At 46.6% G+C, this 19,213-nt stretch overlaps 1 protein-coding gene across 2 annotated transcripts in view; it reads left to right on the forward strand.

Moving 5' to 3' along the window:
• Positions 1 to 19,213, forward strand: part of LOC139394235 (beta-1-syntrophin-like) — a 48,280-nt gene that overhangs the window by 24,548 nt on the left and 4,519 nt on the right. For both annotated transcript variants that reach the window (XM_071142257.1, XM_071142258.1), the window contains exon 5: positions 62 to 258. In XM_071142257.1, the coding sequence (XP_070998358.1) occupies positions 62 to 258 (197 nt within the window). The remainder of the gene's footprint in view (positions 1 to 61; positions 259 to 19,213) is intronic.

Below are 19,213 nucleotides of genomic sequence, written 5' to 3' on the forward strand. Positions count from 1 at the left end.
CTAGCTAGTCTCTCTCAACAGCAGGCACTTAGAATACAACAGAATGTGTGTCTGTCTGTAGGCTGGTGCACTCTGGTCCCGACCGAGGCTCTCCCCAGCCGGGCGTGGAGCTGTCCTTCGCCACACGTACGGGAACCAGGCTGGGCATCGAGGCCCACCTGTTCAGAGCTGAGACCTGTCAGGACCTTTCACTGTGGACCAGGCACATCGTTACGGGCTGTCACTCCTCTGCCCAGATGATCAAGGAAGTCACTACCAGTGAGTACCACTACACCAACCCTGCTATAAGACTATGTGAGCCCGCTGTACTAAAGCCTTGATTAACCAAGTCACTACCAGTGAGTAACACTACGCTGATCCTGCTATAAGACTATGTGAGCCCACTGAGCTAAAGCCTTGATTAACCAAGTCACTACCAGTGAGTACCACTACACCGACCCTGCTATAAGACTATGTGAGCCCACTCAGCTAAAGCCTTGATTAACCAAGTCACTACCAGTGAGTACCACTACACCGACCCTGCTATAAGACTATGTGAGCCCGCTGAGCTAAAGCCTTGATTAATCAAGTCACTACCAGTGAGTAACACTACACCAACCCTGCGATAAGACCGTGTGAGCCGGCTGAGCTAAAGCCTTGATTAACCAAGTCACCACCAGTGAGCCTAGGTAGACATTAGCTTGGGGAGTAACTCAAAACAAAGGTTAGTTGTGATGTTAAGTGTGGTTGTAACATGGACGGGTTTGTCAGTCTCAGTACAGTACTCACAGCTGCAGTATTTGGTAAGGGGGAGTTACTGATGGTCAGTCACATGGAAGACATTGAGAAAGGAACGGAATGTCACTGTGAGATCCTGTGTGTGTGTGGTCTGTCTGTCTGTCTCTGTGTGTCTCTGTGTGTGTGTGTGTGTGTGTGGTCTGTTAGTGTGGTCTGTGTGTGTGGTCTGCTTGTGCGTGTGTGTGGTTTGGCTGTGTGTGTGTAGTCTGTGTGTGTGTAGTGTGTGGTCAGTGTGGTCTGTCTGTGTGTGATCTGTCTGTGTGTCTGTGGTCCGTGTGTGTGTGGTCCGTGTGTGTGTGTAGTGTGTGTGTGTGGTCTGTCTGTGTGTGTGTGTGTGTGTGTGTGTGTGTGTGTGTGTGTGTGTGTGTGTGTGTGTGTGTGTGTGTGTGTGTGTGACCTGTGTGTGTGACCTGTGTGTGATCTGTGTGTGTGTGGTCTGTGTGTGTGGTCTGTGTGTGTGTGTGTGGTCTGTTAGTGTGATCTGTGTGTGTGGTCTGCTTGTGCGTGTGTGTGGTCTGGCTGTGTGTGTGTAGTCTGTGTGTGTGTAGTGTGTGGTCAGTGTGGTCTGTCTGTGTGTGATCTGTCTGTGTGTCTGTGGTCTGTGTGTGTGTGGTCCGTGTGTGTGTAGTGTGTGTGTGTGTGGTCTGTCTGTGTGGTGTGTGTGTTTGTGTGTGTGTGTGTGTTTGTGTGTGTGTGTGTGTGTGTGTGTGTGTGTGTGTGTGTGTGTGTGTGTGTGTGTGTGTGTGTGTGTGTGACCTGTGTGTGGTCTGTGTGTGGTCTGTGTGTGAGGTCTGTGTGTGGTCTCTGTGTGTGTGTGTGTGTGTGTGTGTGTGATAAACAAAAGTGAAATAACCAATCAAAGTGAACAGTAAACATAACACTCACAAATGTTTCAGAGGAATATGATGTCTATGTACAGTATTGTAACAATGTGCAAAAAAAGTACAAAAGGGAAAATAAATAAACATAAATATGGGTTATATTCTCTCTCTCAATATGGCTCACATTACTTTTACTGGCGTCACTACAATGTTTTGGTCGTGTATTAAGTACTTCCATCGTTTCAGCACGTTGCTCACAACAACAGGCCAACCTTCAGGTACTTTAGAGCTACATGCTGGAAGATGCCTGTTACCACACAAACACACATGCTGCTATCTGAGATGTTCCGGACGTGTGCTGCAGGCTTGTTGTAGCTGACTGGTAGAGAGGAGCAGAGCTCTCGTCACTAGTGGAAATGTAAACAGTTGTTAGGTGAGAGACGTCCACACTACCCAGCCAGGAGAGGAGAGAGTTTACTGCACTTTTCACAGCTTTATTTAGCTGCTTAACAGCTGTTAGGTGAGAGACGTCCACACTACCCAGCCAGGTGAGGAGAGAGTTTCCTGCACTTTTCACAGTTTTATTTAGCTGCTAAACAGCTGTTAGGTGAGATGTCCACACTACCCAGCCAGGTGAGGAGAGAGTTTCCTGCACGTTTCACAGCTTTATTTAGCTGCTAAACAGCTGCTCCATTTATAAGGAGGATCTCTCTCTCCTCACCCTCTGTCATAAGCTACAGTGGAGATCAGACACATGTTGGGAATGGGAGAGACAAATGGAGGAGGGATTTTACTCACTGACTTAGTTCAGTTTATTACAACATGTCAAAACAAATCTGTGTCCCAAATAGCACCCTAATACCTATACAGTATAGTGCACTACATCTGACTGGAGCCCTATGGGGAATAGGGTGCTGTTTGGGATGCAACCCAGTGTTTATCAACTGTGTTTATCAACTGTGTTGTTACTGATCCAGTGTCTGAGGGAACTATGTCACAACATGTTGTTACTGATCCAGTGACTGAGGGAACTATGTCACAACATGTTGTTACTGATCCAGTGTCTGAGGGAACTATGTCACAACATGTTGTTACTGATCCAGTGACTCAGGGAACTATGTCACAACATGTTGTTACTGATCCAGTGACTCAGGGAACTATGTCACAACATGTTGTTACTGATCCAGTGTCTGAGCGAACTATGTCACAACATGTTGTTACTGATCCAGTGACTCAGGGAACTATGTCACAACATGTAGTTACTGATCCAGTGTCTGAGGGAACTATGTCACAACATGTTGTTACTGATCCAGTGACTGAGGGAACTATGTCACAACATGTTGTTACTGATCCAGTGTCTGAGGGAACTATGTCACAACATGTTGTTACTGATCCAGTGACTCAGGGAACTATGTCACAACATGTTGTTACTGATCCAGTGACTCAGGGAACTATGTCACAACATGTTGTTACTGATCCAGTGTCTGAGGGAACTATGTCACAACATGTTGTTACTGATCCAGTGACTGAGGGAACTATGTCACAACATGTTGTTACTGATCCAGTGACTGAGGGAACTATGTCACAACATGTTGTTACTGATCCAGTGACTGAGGGAACTATGTCACAACATGTTGTTACTGATCCAGTGACTGAGGGAACTATGTCACAACATGTTGTTACTGATCCAGTGACTCAGGGAACTATGTCACAACATGTTGTTACTGATCCAGTGACTCAGGGAACTATGTCACAACATGTTGTTACTGATCCAGTGACTGAGGGAACTATGTCACAACATGTTGTTACTGATCCAGTGTCTGAGGGAACTATGTCACAACATGTAGTTACTGATCCAGTGTCTGAGGGAACTATGTCACAACATGTTGTTACTGATCCAGTGACTGAGGGAACTATGTCACAACATGTTGTTACTGATCCAGTGACTGAGGGAACTATGTCACAACATGTTGTTACTGATCCAGTGACTGAGGGAACTATGTCACAACATGTTGTTACTGATCCAGTGACTGAGGGAACTATGTCACAACATGTTGTTACTGATCCAGTGACTCAGGGAACTATGTCACAACATGTTGTTACTGATCCAGTGACTCAGGGAACTATGTCACAACATGTTGTTACTGATCCAGTGACTGAGGGAACTATGTCACAACATGTTGTTACTGATCCAGTGTCTGAGGGAACTATGTCACAACATGTTGTTACTGATCCAGTGACTCAGGGAACTATGTCACAACATGTTGTTACTGATCCAGTGACTCAGGGAACTATGTCACAACATGTTGTTACTGATCCAGTGTCTGAGCGAACTATGTCACAACATGTTGTTACTGATCCAGTGACTCAGGGAACTATGTCACAACATGTAGTTACTGATCCAGTGTCTGAGGGAACTATGTCACAACATGTAGTTACTGATCCAGTGTCTGAGGGAACTATGTCACAACATGTTGTTACTGATCCAGTGTCTGAGGGAACTATGTCACAACATGTTGTTACTGATCCAGTGACAGAGGGAACTATGTCACAACATGTTGTTACTGATCCAGTGACTCAGGGAACTATGTCACAACATGTTGTTACTGATCCAGTGACTCAGGGAACTATGTCACAACATGTTGTTACTGATCCAGTGTCTGAGGGAACTATGTCACAACATGTTGTTACTGATCCAGTGACTGAGGGAACTATGTCCCAACATGTTATTACTGATCCAGTGACTGAGGGAACTATGTCACAACATGTTGTTACTGATCCAGTGACTGAGGGAACTATGTCACAACATGTTGTTACTGATCCAGTGACTGAGGGAACTATGTCACAACATGTTGTTACTGATCCAGTGACTCAGGGAACTATGTCACAACATGTTGTTACTGATCCAGTGACTCAGGGAACTATGTCACAACATGTTGTTACTGATCCAGTGACTCAGGGAACTATGTCACAACATGTAGTTACTGATCCAGTGTCTGAGGGAACTATGTCACAACATGTTGTTACTGATCCAGTGACTGAGGGAACTATGTCACAACATGTTGTTACTGATCCAGTGACTGAGGGAACTATGTCACAACATGTTGTTACTGATCCAGTGACTCAGGGAACTATGTCACAACATGTTGTTACTGATCCAGTGACTCAGGGAACTATGTCACAACATGTAGTTACTGATCCAGTGTCTGAGGGAACTATGTCACAACATGTTGTTACTGATCCAGTGACTCAGGGAACTATGTCACAACATGTTGTTACTGATCCAGTGACTCAGGGAACTATGTCACAACATGTTGTTACTGATCCAGTGACTCAGGGAACTATGTCACAACATGTTGTTACTGATCCAGTGACTGAGGGAACTATGTCACAACATGTTGTTACTGATCCAGTGTCTGAGGGAACTATGTCACAACATGTAGTTACTGATCCAGTGTCTGAGGGAACTATGTCACAACATGTTGTTACTGATCCAGTGACTGAGGGAACTATGTCACAACATGTTGTTACTGATCCAGTGACTGAGGGAACTATGTCACAACATGTTGTTACTGATCCAGTGACTGAGGGAACTATGTCACAACATGTTGTTACTGATCCAGTGACTGAGGGAACTATGTCACAACATGTTGTTACTGATCCAGTGACTCAGGGAACTATGTCACAACATGTTGTTACTGATCCAGTGACTCAGGGAACTATGTCACAACATGTTGTTACTGATCCAGTGACTGAGGGAACTATGTCACAACATGTTGTTACTGATCCAGTGTCTGAGGGAACTATGTCACAACATGTTGTTACTGATCCAGTGACTCAGGGAACTATGTCACAACATGTTGTTACTGATCCAGTGACTCAGGGAACTATGTCACAACATGTTGTTACTGATCCAGTGTCTGAGCGAACTATGTCACAACATGTTGTTACTGATCCAGTGACTCAGGGAACTATGTCACAACATGTAGTTACTGATCCAGTGTCTGAGGGAACTATGTCACAACATGTTGTTACTGATCCAGTGTCTGAGGGAACTATGTCACAACATGTTGTTACTGATCCAGTGACAGAGGGAACTATGTCACAACATGTTGTTACTGATCCAGTGACTCAGGGAACTATGTCACAACATGTTGTTACTGATCCAGTGACTCAGGGAACTATGTCACAACATGTTGTTACTGATCCAGTGTCTGAGGGAACTATGTCACAACATGTTGTTACTGATCCAGTGACTGAGGGAACTATGTCCCAACATGTTATTACTGATCCAGTGACTGAGGGAACTATGTCACAACATGTTGTTACTGATCCAGTGACTGAGGGAACTATGTCACAACATGTTGTTACTGATCCAGTGACTGAGGGAACTATGTCACAACATGTTGTTACTGATCCAGTGACTCAGGGAACTATGTCACAACATGTTGTTACTGATCCAGTGACTCAGGGAACTATGTCACAACATGTTGTTACTGATCCAGTGACTCAGGGAACTATGTCACAACATGTAGTTACTGATCCAGTGTCTGAGGGAACTATGTCACAACATGTTGTTACTGATCCAGTGACTGAGGGAACTATGTCACAACATGTTGTTACTGATCCAGTGACTGAGGGAACTATGTCACAACATGTTGTTACTGATCCAGTGACTCAGGGAACTATGTCACAACATGTTGTTACTGATCCAGTGACTCAGGGAACTATGTCACAACATGTTGTTACTGATCCAGTGACTCAGGGAACTATGTCACAACATGTTGTTACTGATCCAGTGACTCAGGGAACTATGTCACAACATGTTGTTACTGATCCAGTGTCTGAGGGAACTATGCCACAACATGTTGTTACTGATCCAGTGTCTGAGGGAACTATGTCACAACATGTTGTTACTGATCCAGTGACTCAGGGAACCACGTCACAACATGTTGTTACTGATCCAGTGTCTGAGGGAACTATGTCACAACATGTTGTTACTGATCCAGTGACTCAGGGAACTATGTCACAACATGTTGTTACTGATCCAGTGACTCAGGGAACCACGTCAAATATGTTGTTTTCACTAAGAGCTCTTTAGGAATGGATCATATATCACTTCACTTATTGTGACATGGCATCAGCTGTCAGACATAAGCTTTGCTGTCTTTGCTAGGCCCACTTAAACATTGTTGTCATAGGAGGGTATACAATGGGAACCTAATATACTATGTCTGGACAGTGTATAGAATTTTTTTAAAGCAAAAAAAGAAATGTCCTCTCACTGTCAACTGTGTTTATTTTCAGCAAACTTAACATGTGTAAATATTTGTATGAACATAAAAAGATTCAACAACTGAGACATAAACTGAACAAGTTCCCCAGACATGTGACTACCGGAAATTGAATAATGTGTCCCTGAACAAAGGGGGGGGGGGGGTCAAAATCAAAAGTAACAGTCAGTATCTGGTGTGGCCACTCCTCGTCATTGACTGCACCAGATTTGCCAGTTCTTGCTGTGAGATGTTACCCCACTCTTCCAACAAGGCACCTGCAAGTTCCCAGACATTTCTGTGGGGAATGGGCCCTAGCCCTCACCTTCCGATCCAACAGGTCCCAGACGTGCTCAATGGGATTGAGATCCGGGCACTTCGCTGGCCATGGCAGAACACTGACATTCCTGTCTTGCAGGAAATCACGCACAGAATGAGCAGTATGGCTGGTAGCATTGTCATGCTGGAGGGTCATGTCAGGATGAGCCTGCAGGAAGGGTACCACATGAGGGAGGAGGATGTCTTCCCTGTAATACACAGCGTTGAGATTGCCTACAATGACAACAAGCTCAGTCCGATGATGCTGTGACACACCGCCCCAGACCATGACGGACCCTCCACCTCCAAATCGATCCCGGTCCAGTGTACATGCCTCGGTGTAACGCTCATTCCTTCGATGATAAACGCGAATCAGACCATCACCCCTGGTGAGACAAAACCGCGACTCGTCAGTGAAGAGCACTTTTTGCCAGTCCTGTCTGGTCCATAGACGGTTGGTTTGTGCCCATAGGCGACGTTGTTGCCGGTGATGTCTGGTGAGGACCTGCCTTACAACAGGCCTACAAGCCCTCAGTCCAGCCTCTCTCAGCCTATTGCGGACAGTCTGAGCACTGATGCCGGTTTTGTGCGTTCCTGGTGTAACTCAGGCAGTTGTTGTTGCCATCCTGTACCTGTCCCGCAGGTGTGATGTTCGGATGTATCAATCCGGTGCAGGTGTTGTTACAAATCAAATCAAATTTTATTTGTCACATACACATGGTTAGCAGATGTTAATGCGAGTGTAGCGAAATGCTTGTGCTTCTAGTTCCGACAATGCAGTAATAACAAGTAATCTAACTAACAATTCCAAAACTACTGTCTTGTACACAGTGTAAGGGGATAAAGAATATGTACATAAGGATATATGAATGAGTGATGGTACAGAGCAGCATAGGCAAGATACAGTAGATGGTATCGGGTACAGTATGTACAAATGAGATGAGTATGTAAACAAAGTGGCATAGTATAGTATAAAGTGGCTAGTGATACATGTATTACATAAGGATACCGTCGATGATATAGAGTACAGTATATACGTATGCGTATGAGATGAATAATGTAGGGTAAGTAACATTTATATAAGGTAGCATTGTTTAAAGTGGCTAGTGATATATTTACATCATTTCCCATCAATTCCCATTATTAAAGTGGCTGGAGTTGAGTCAGTGTCAGTGTGTTGGCAGCAGCCACTCAGTGTTAGTGGTGGCTGTTTAACAGTCTGATGGCCTTGAGATAGAAGCTGTTTTTCAGTCTCTCGGTCCCAGCTTTGATGCACCTGTACTGACCTCGCCTTCTGGATGATAGCGGGGTGAACAGGCAGTGGCTCGGGTGGTTGATGTCCTTGATGATCTTTATGGCCTTCCTGTGACATCGGGTGGTGTAGGTGTCCTGGAGGGCAGGTAGTTTGCCCCCGGTGATGCGTTGTGCAGACCTCACTACCCTCTGGAGAGCCTTACGGTTGAGGGCGGTGCAGTTGCCATACCAGGCGGTGATACAGCCCGCCAGGATGCTCTCGATTGTGCATCTGTAGAAGTTTGTGAGTGCTTTTGGTGACAAGCCGAATTTCTTCAGCCTCCTGAGGTTGAAGAGGCGCTGCTGCGCCTTCTTCACGATGCTGTCTGTGTGAGTGGACCAATTCAGTTTGTCTGTGATGTGTATGCCGAGGAACTTAAAACTTGCTACCCTCTCCACTACTGTTCCATCGATGTGGATAGGGGGGTGTTCCCTCTGCTGTTTCCTGAAGTCCACAATCATCTCCTTAGTTTTGTTGACGTTGAGTGTGAGGTTGTTTTCCTGACACCACACTCCGAGGGCCCTCACCTCCTCCCTGTAGGCCGTCTCATCGTTGTTGGTAATCAAGCCTACCACTGTTGTGTCGTCCGCAAACTTGATGATTGAGTTGGAGGCGTGCGTGGCCACGCAGTCGTGGGTGAACAGGGAGTACAGGAGAGGGCTCAGAACGCAACCTTGTGGGGCCCCAGTGTTGAGGATCAGCGGGGAGGAGATGTTGTTGCCTACCCTCACCACCTGGGGGCGGCCCGTCAGGAAGTCCAGTACCCAGTTGCACAGGGCGGGGTCGAGACCCAGGGTCTCGAGCTTGATGACGAGCTTGGAGGGTACTATGGTGTTGAATGCCGAGCTGTAGTCGATGAACAGCATTCTCACATAGGTATTCCTCTTGTCCAGATGGGTTAGGGCAGTGTGCAGTGTGGTTGAGATTGCATCGTCTGTGGACCTATTTGGGCGGTAAGCAAATTGGAGTGGGTCTAGGGTGTCAGGTAGGGTGGAGGTGATATGGTCCTTGACTAGTCTCTCAAAGCACTTCATGATGACGGATGTGAGTGCTACGGGGCGGTAGTCATTTAGCTCAGTTACCTTAGCTTTCTTGGGAACAGGAACAATGGTGGCCCTCTTGAAGCATGTGGGAACAGCAGACTGGTATAGGGATTGATTGAATATGTCCGTAAACACACCGGCCAGCTGGTCTGCGCATGCTCTGAGGGCGCGGCTGGGGATGCCATCTGGGCCTGCAGCCTTGCGAGGGTTAACACGTTTAAATGTCTTACTCACCTCGGCTGCAGTGAAGGAGAGACCGCATGTTTTCGTTGCAGGCCGTGTCAGTGGCACTGTATTGTCCTCAAAGCGGGCAAAAAAGTTATTTAGTCTGCCTGGGAGCAAGACATCCTGGTCCGTGACTGGGCTGGGTTTCTTCCTGTAGTCCGTGATTGACTGTAGACCCTGCCACATGCCTCTTGTGTCTGAGCCGTTGAATTGAGATTCTACTTTGTCTCTGTACTGGCGCTTAGCTTGTTTGATAGCCTTGCGGAGGGAATAGCTGCACTGTTTGTATTCGGTCATGTTACCAGACACCTTGCCCTGATTAAAAGCAGTGGTTCGCGCTTTCAGTTTCACACGAATGCTGCCATCAATCCACGGTTTCTGGTTAGGGAATGTTTTAATCGTTGCTATGGGAACGACATCTTCAACGCACGTTCTAATGAACTCGCACACCGAATCAGCGTATTCGTCAATGTTGTTATCTGACGCAATACGAAACATCTCCCAGTCCACGTGATGGAAGCAGTCTTGGAGTGTGGAGTCAGCTTGGTCGGACCAGCGTTGGACAGACCTCAGCGTGGGAGCCTCTTGTTTTAGTTTCTGTCTGTAGGCAGGGATCAACAAAATGGAGTCGTGGTCAGCTTTTCCGAAAGGGGGGCGGGGCAGGGCCTTATATGCGTCGCGGAAGTTAGAGTAACAATGGTCCAAGGTCTTTCCTCCCCTGGTTGCGCAATCGATATGCTGATAAAATTTGGGGAGTCTTGTTTTCAGATTAGCCTTGTTAAAATCCCCAGCTACAATGAATGCAGCCTCCGGATAAATTGTTTCCAGTTTGCAGAGAGTTAAATAAAGTTCGTTCAGAGCCATCGATGTGTCTGCTTGGGGGGGGATATATACGGCTGTGATTATAATCGAAGAGAATTCTCTTGGTAGATAATGCGGTCTACATTTGATTGTGAGGAATTCTAAATCAGGTGAACAGAAGGATTTGAGTTCCTGTATGTTTCTTTCATCGCACCATGTCACGTTAGTCATAAGGCATACGCCCCCGCCCCTCTTTTTACCAGAAAGATGTTTTTTCCTGTCTGCGCGATGCGTGGAGAAACCTGTTGGCTGCACCGCTTCGGATTGCGTCTCTCCAGTAAGCCACGTTTCCGTGAAGCAAAGAACGTTACAGTCTCTGATGTCCCTCTGGAATGCTACCCTTGCTCGGATTTCATCAACCTTGTTGTCAAGAGACTGGACATTGGCAAGAAGAATGCTAGGGAGTGGTGCGCGCTGTGCTTGTCTCCGGAGTCTGACCAGAAGACCGCCTCGTTTCCCTCTTTTTCGGAGTCGTTTTTTTGGGTCGCTGCATGGGATCCACTCCGTTGTCCTGTTTGTAAGGCAGAACACAGGATCCGCGTCGCGAAAAACATATTCTTGGTCGTACTGATGGTGAGTTGATGCTGATCTTATATTCAGTAGTTCTTCTCGACTGTATGTAATGAAACCTAAGATGACCTGGGGTACTAATGTAAGAAATAACACGTAAAAAAACAAAAAACTGCATAGTTTCCTAGGAACGCGAAGCGAGGCGGCCATCTCTATCGGCGCCGCAAGTACCGTTCATACACGTGGTCTGCCACTGCGAGGACAATCAGCTGTTCATCCTGTCTCCCTGTAGCACTGTCTTAGGCGTCTCTCATTACGGACATTGCAATTTATTGCCCTGGCCACATCTGCAGTCCTCATGCCTCCTTGCAGCATACCTAAGGCACGTTCACGCAGATGAGCAGGGACCCTGGGCATCTTTCTTTTGGTGTTTTTCAGAGTCCGTAGAAAGGCCTCTTTAGTGTCCTAAGTTTTCATAACTGTGACCTTAATTGCCTACTGTCTGTAAGCTGTTAGTGTCTTAACGACCGTTCCACGGGTGCATGTTCATTAATTGTTTATGGTTCATTGAACAAGCATGGGAAACAGTGTTTAAATCCTTTACAATGAAGATCTGGGTAGTTATTTGGATTTTTACGAATTATCTTTGAAAGACAGGGTCCTGAATAGGGGACGTTTCTTTTTTTTTTGCTGAGTTTATATAGATGACGCTGACAGAGATGGTCGCCTCGCTTCGAGTTCTTAGTTCTTCGAGTTCTTTTTTTATGTGTTATTTCTTACATTGTTACGCCAGGAAATCTTATTACATTGAGCCGGGAAGAACTATTGGATATAAGAGCAACGTCAACTTACCAACATTACGACCAGGAATACAAATTTCCCGAAGCGGATCTTCTGTTCGGACCACCACCCAGGACAATGGATCTAATTCCAGTAGTCGACCCAAAACATTGGCGATGCAGAAGGGGCAGACAAAGCGGCCACCTGGTCAGGCTCCGTAGAAGTGCATATCGCCCTCCGCTCCCGAGTATACTACTAGCCAATGACCAGTGTCTTGACAACAAGGTAGACGAAATTCAAGCAACGGTTGCCTTCCAGAGAGACATCAGAGATTGTAACATTCTCTGTTTCACGGAAACATGGCTCGGGATATGTTGTCGGAATCAGTTCAGCCACCGGGCTTCTCCATGCATCGCGCCGACAGAGATAAACACCTCTCTGGGAAGAGGAAGGACGGGGGTGTATGCTTTATGATTAACGACTTATGGTGTAATCATAACGACATACAGGAACTCAAATCCTTCTGCTCACCCAACCTAGAATTCCTTACAATCAAATTTTACATACCAAGAGAATTCTCGTCAGTTATAGTCACAGTTGTGTACATTCCCCCTTAAGCAGACACCAAGACGGCCATCAAGGAACTTCACTGGACTATACGCAAACTGGAAACCATACATCCTGAGGCTGCATTTATTGTAGCTGGAGATTTTAACAAAGCGAATTTGAGAGCAAGGCTACCTAAATTCTACCAGCATATCGATTGCGCTACGCGCATGGACAATACCCTCCACCACTGCTACTCAAACTACTGTGATGCTTAAAAAGACCTCCCCCGCCCTCCCTTCGGCAAATCCGACCACAACGCCATCTTGCTCCTACCGTCTTATAGGCAGAAACTCAAACAGGATGTACCAGTAACGAGAACCATTCAACGCTGACCCGACCAATCGGAAGCCACTCTTCAAGATTGTTTTGATCACGCGGACTGGAAATGTTCCTGTCAGCCTCAGAGAGCAACATCGACCTATACGCTGACTCTGTGATTGTGTTGTGCATTGGAGATGATGTACCCACTGTGACTATTAAAACCTCCCCTAACCAGAAACCATGAATGGATGGCAGCATTCGTGCAAAACTGAAAGCGCGATCCACCGCATTGAACCATGGAATTAGGTCTGGTGATATGACTGAATATACAGTAAACAGTTATTCCCTCTGCAAGGCAATCAAACAAGCGAAATGCCAGTACAGGGACAAGGTGGAGTTGCAATTCAACGGCTAAGACACAAGACGTAAGTGGCAGGGTCTACAGGAAATCACAGACTACAAAAAGAAAACCAACCACGTCACAAACACTGACGTCATGCTTCCAGACAAACTAAACACCTTCTTTGCCCGCTTTGAGGATAATACAGTGCCACCGCCGAGGCCCGCTAACAAGGACTGCACCCCCCCACCTCCTTCGCCGTGGCCGACGTGAGTAAAACGTTTAAACATGTTAACCCTCGCAAGGCTGCTGGCCTAGACGGCATCCCTAGCCACGTCCTCAGAGCATGCGCAGACCAGCTGGCTGGTGTGTTTACGGACATATTCAATCGCTCCCTATCCCAGTCTGTTGTCCCTACATGCTTCAAGATGGCTACCATTGTTCCTGTTCCCAAGACGGAAAAGATAACTGAATTAAATGACTACCACCCCGTAGCACTCACTTCTGTCATCATGAAGTGCTTTGAGAGACTAGTCAAGGATCATATCACCTCCACCTTACCGGCCAGCTTAGACCCACTTCAGTTTGCATACCTCCCCAACAGGTCCACAGACGATGCAATCGCCATCCCACTGCACACTGCCCTCTCCCATCTGGACAAGAGGAATACCTATGTAAGTATGCTGTTCATTGACTACAGCTCAGCATTCAACCCCATAGTACCCTCCAAGCTCATCATCAAGCTAGAGGCCCAGGGTCTCAACCCAACCGTGTGCAATTGGATCCTGGACTTTCTGACGGGCCGCCCCCAGGTGGTGAAGGTAGGAAACAACATCTTCACTTCCCTGACCCTCAACATTGGGGCCTCACAAGGGTGCATGCTCAGCCCCGTCTTGTACTCCCTGTTCACCCACGACTGGGTGGCCATGCACACCTCCAACTCAATCATCAAGTTTGCAGGAAAACAACCTCTCACTCAATGTCAACAAAACAAAGGAGATGATTGTGGACTTCAGGAAACAGCAGAGGGAGCACCGCCCTATCCACATCGACGAGACCGCAGTGGAGAAGGAGGAAGGTTTTAAGTTCCTCGGTGTACACATCACAGACAAACTGAATTGGTCCACCGTCCACAGTCCCTCTTCAATCTCAGGAGGCTGAAGAAATTTGGCTTGTCACCCTTGACAAACTTTTACGGATGCACAATCGAGAGCATCCTGTCAGGCTGTATCACAGCCTGGTACGGCAACTGCACTGCCCTCAACTGCAAGGCTCTCCAGAGGGTGGTGAGGTCTGCACAACGCGTCACCGGGGGCAAACTACCTGCCCTCAATGACACCTACAGCACTCAATGTCACAGGAAGGCCAAAAAGATCAATGAGGACATCAACCACCCGAGCCACTGCCTGTTCACCCCACTACCATCCAGAAGACGAGGTCAGTACAGGTGCATCAAAGCTGGGACCGATAAACTGAAAAACAGCTTCTATCTCAAGGCCATCAGACTGCTAAACAGAGATCACTACCTCAGAGAGGCTGCTGCCTACATTGAGACCCAATCACTGGCCACTAGTAAATGGATCACGAGTCACTTTATACAATGCCACTCTAAATAATGGCACTTTAATAATGTTTACATATCTTACATTACTCATATCACATGTATATACTGTATTTTATACCATCTATTGCACCTTGCCTATGCCGCTCGGCCATCATTCATCCATATACTTACAGTACATGTACATATTCTCATTCACCCCTTTAGATTTGTGTGTATTAGGTAGTTGTTGGGGAATTGTTAGATTACTTGTTAGATATCACTGCACTGTCGGAACTAGAAGCACAAGCATTTCGCTACACTTGCATTAACATCTGCTAACCATGTGTATGTGTCAAATAACATTTTATTTGAAACTAATACAATATGTCTGGACAGGGTATAGAATAGGAAACTAATAAACTTTGTCTGGACAGTGTCTGTGAATCTGTGAAAGAGGCATGCTATGGTCCTCTATGGACCTCTATGATCCTCTATGGACCTCTATGGTCCTCTATGGTCCTCTATGGACCTCTATGATCCTCTGTGGACCTCTGTGGTCTTCTATGGACCTCTATGGTCCTCTATGGTCCTCTATGATCCTCTGTGGACCTCTGTGGTCTTCTGTGGACCTCTGTGGTCTTCTATGGACCTCTATGGTCCTCTATGGACCTCTGTGGTCCTCTGTGGTCCTCTATGGTCCTCTAGGGACCTCTATGGTCCTCTATGGTCCTCTATGGTCCTCTGGAGCGTGTGGTTGACTCTTTTTGTCTCTTTGTAGACTGTGACATTTGGCTAAATCTTTTAAATATTTTATCTACAGTGAGAACGTTGTTAATATTAGTATTACAATATTTGTCCTAAGAATAGCTGAACTCTACGTCGGGGTCTGGGCCTAGCGCCATATTGTGGGGTTTTAGAGGAAAAAGGCCTCTTTTGGCTGAGGAGTTACATTTCCATTGATGATTATTACGGAGACTGCGTCCCAAACGGCACCCTATTCCCGAACGCAGTGCACTACATATGGTGCCATTTAGGACGTATCTTGAGGGATTTGGGTTTTCGCGTTTGAGGCCAACTTGACCGTTATTCAACTGGCTCAAAATAAAACGATGGTCAGAATCAGATATTGTCCAGAGACTGTTTTATTATTTATAATGTATTCACGATTTATTATGTATTATTTATTATCTCTTATTTATTGTTAAAGGGCATGTATTTATCTACTGGCAGGTTCCTGTTGTGATAAGTGGTCTGTAATACAGAAGTATTGTTGATAGACTGACTATAGGGGTTCATAACATCATCACAGTTATTTGCTTGATAGACTTGACTACAGTTGTGTTTGCTTGGTAGACTGTTGACTATAGGGGTTTATGATGTCATCACAGTTGTGTTTGCTTGGTAGACTGTTGACTATAGGGGTTTATGATGTCATCACAGTTGTGTTTGCTTGGTTGACTGTTGACTATAGGGGTTTATGATGTCATCACAGTTGTGTTTGCTTGGTTGACTGTTGACTATAGGGGTTTATGATGTCATCACAGTTGTGTTTGCTTGGTAGACTGTTGACTATAGGGGTTTATGATGTCATCACAGTTGTGTTTGCTTGGTAGACTGTTGACTATAGGGGTTTATGATGTCATCACAGTTGTGTTTCCTTTGTAGACTGTTGACTATAGGGGTTTATGATGTCATCACAGTTGTGTTTGCTTAATATTGTAACTTAAGCACCTAAAGCACACACGCAGGAGAAGGGCTCTCTATCAAGGAGTGACCCCTATACAGAATATCATACTGTATGTCACGTGTGGGAAAGAAATCTAACATAGACATTGGCTTGGGGATAAACTACTCCCAGACCCTATATTGTGTAGAGCTTGGGGATAAACTACTCCTAGACCCTATATGGTTAGAGCTTGGGGATAAACTACTCCTAGACCCTACAGGGTTAGAGCTTGGGGATACACTACTCCTAGACCCTATATGGTTAGAGCTTGGGGATAAACTACTCCTAGACCCTACAGGGTTAGAGCTTGGGGATAAACTACTCCCAGACCCTATATGGTTAGAGCTTGGGGATAAACTACACCCAGACCCTATATTGTGTAGAGCTTGGGGATAAACTACTCCTAGACCCTACAGGGTTAGAGCTTGGGGATAAACTACTCCTGGACCCTACAGGGTTACAGCTTGGGGATAAACTACTCCCAGACCCTACAGGGTTAGAGCTTGGGGATAAACTACTCCTGGACCCTACAGGGTTAGAGCTTGGGGATAAACTACTCCCAGACCCTACAGGGTTAGAGCTTGGGGATAAACTACTCCTGGACCCTACAGGGTTAGAGCTTGGGGATAAACTACTCCTGGACCCTACAAGGTTAGAGCTTGGGGATAAACTACTCCCAGACCCTATATTGTGTAGAGCTTGGGGATAAACTACTCCTGGACCCTACAGGGTTAGAGCTTGGGGATAAACTACTCCCAGACCCTACAGGGTTAGAGCTTGGGGATAAACTACTCCTGGACCCTACAGGGTTAGAGCTTGGGGATAAACTACTCCCAGACCCTACAGGGTTAGAGCTTGGGGATAAACTACTCCTAGACCCTACAGGGTTACAGCTTGGGGATAAACTACTCCCAGACCCTACAGGGTTAGAGCTTGGGGATAAACTACTCCTAGACCCTACAGGGTTAGAGCTTGGGGATAAACTACTCCCAGACCCTACAGGGCTAGAAATCACTCAAAAGTTCCTCTGTCCGTAAATGACCTTTTAAGGATTCTGGTAGTTATAGTAACCAAACTGGATCCACCTTGCTTTCCTTGGGGAGGGTTCTGTGTTTTGCCACTCTGAAAGGAGGGTCTTTGTGTCTGACTGAAAGCATCGTTGTGTGTGTGTTTCCCTGTTGGTGGGAAAGTGGTGGGAGTCACACAGGTCAAGCATTCAGGTAGGGAGTAGTATTTCCTTATTGTGGAACAAAAAAAAACACAAACACCTGATAGTGTTGGGTACATGTTAGTTTGACCTCTGACCTACAACTTCTTCCCACAGGTAATTCTAAGTCAGTATTAAGAGAATGTTGTTGTGACAGCAATATGAGGACGATAAGATACGGACAATGCCTTTAACACAACAATACCTTTCGGACTACCCTCTAAAGAAGATAAGTCCTTTGTGAAACTGTCTTTCCAAGCAACAGTGTGTGTTGATCAGTAAAGTGTTCCATCTTAGCTTGAGTCTTTACAAAAGGCTGTTGTTACCTCTTCACAGAGAGCCACGCAAGCCTTAGAGGGATTTGCAAAGCTTTACTGGAACAGATGTAAAGTGGTTTCAGAAGAAGCTTGTTGACACTGATACAATAGAGCTGGTCCATCCTGCTCTCAGCACAGGAGATCCTGTCTGACGAGCATGGAGCAATGGCTCGGGCTGGGATTGACAGCATGAGAATCGATATATCTGACACACAGATCAGTGTATTGTATATGGGACAGACAAGGAATCAGACTTTCAAAGAGTACAACATTATATATTAAAAAACATCTATAGGCAGGGGCGGCAGGTAGTCTAGTGGTTAGAGTGTGGGGGCGGCAGGTAGCCTAGTAGTTAGAGTGTAGGGACGGCAGGGTAGCCTAGTGGTTAGAGTGTAGGGGCGGCAGGTAGCCTAGTGGTTAGAGTGTAGGGACGACAGGTAGCCTAGTGGTTAGAGTGTAGGGGCGGCAGGTAGCCTAGTGGTTAGAGTCTAGGGGCGGCAGGTAGCCTAGTGGTTAGAGTGTAGGGACGACAGGTAGCCTAGTGGTTAGAGTGTAGGGGCGGCAGGTAGCCTAGTGGTTAGAGTGTAGGGACGGCAGGTAGCCTAGTGGTTAGAGTGTAGGGGCGGCAGGTAGACTAGTGGTTAGAGTGTAGGGGCGGCAGGTAGCCTAGTGGTTAGAGTGTAGGGGCGGCAGGTAGCCTAGTGGTTAGAGCGTAGGGGCGGCAGGTAGCCTAGTGGTTAGAGTGTAGGGACGACAGGTAGCCTAGTGGTTAGAGTGTAGGGGCGGCAGGTAGCCTAGTGGTTAGAGTGTAGGGACGGCAGGTAGCCTAGTGGTTAGAGTGTAGGGGCGGCAGGTAGCCTAGTGGTTAGAGTGTAAGGACGGCAGGTAGCCTAGTGGTTAGAGTGTAGGGGCGGCAGGTAGACTAATGGTTAGAGTGTAGGGGCGGCAGGTAGCCTAGTGGTTAGAGTGTAGGGGCGGCAGGTAGCCTAGTGGTTAGAGCGTAGGGGCGGCAGGTAGCCTAGTGGTTAGAGCGTAGGGGCGGCAGGTAGCCTAGTGGTTAGAGTGTGGGGGCGGCAGGTAGCCTAGTAGTTAGAGTGTGGGGGCGGCAGGTAGCCTAGTAGTTAGAGTGTAGGGGCGGCAGGTAGTCTAGTGGTTAGAGTGTAGGGGCGGCAGGTAGCCTAGTGGTTAGAGTGTAGGGGCGGCAGGGTAGCCTAGTGGTTAGAGTGTTGGGGCGGCAGGTAGCCTAGTGGTTAGAGTGTAGGGACGGCAGGTAGCCTAGTGGTTAGAGTGTAGGGACGGCAGGTAGCC

Source organism: Oncorhynchus clarkii, unplaced genomic scaffold (genome assembly GCF_045791955.1).
Source record: "Oncorhynchus clarkii lewisi isolate Uvic-CL-2024 unplaced genomic scaffold, UVic_Ocla_1.0 unplaced_contig_9596_pilon_pilon, whole genome shotgun sequence".
In the NCBI taxonomy this organism is placed as follows: Eukaryota; Metazoa; Chordata; class Actinopteri; order Salmoniformes; family Salmonidae; genus Oncorhynchus; species Oncorhynchus clarkii.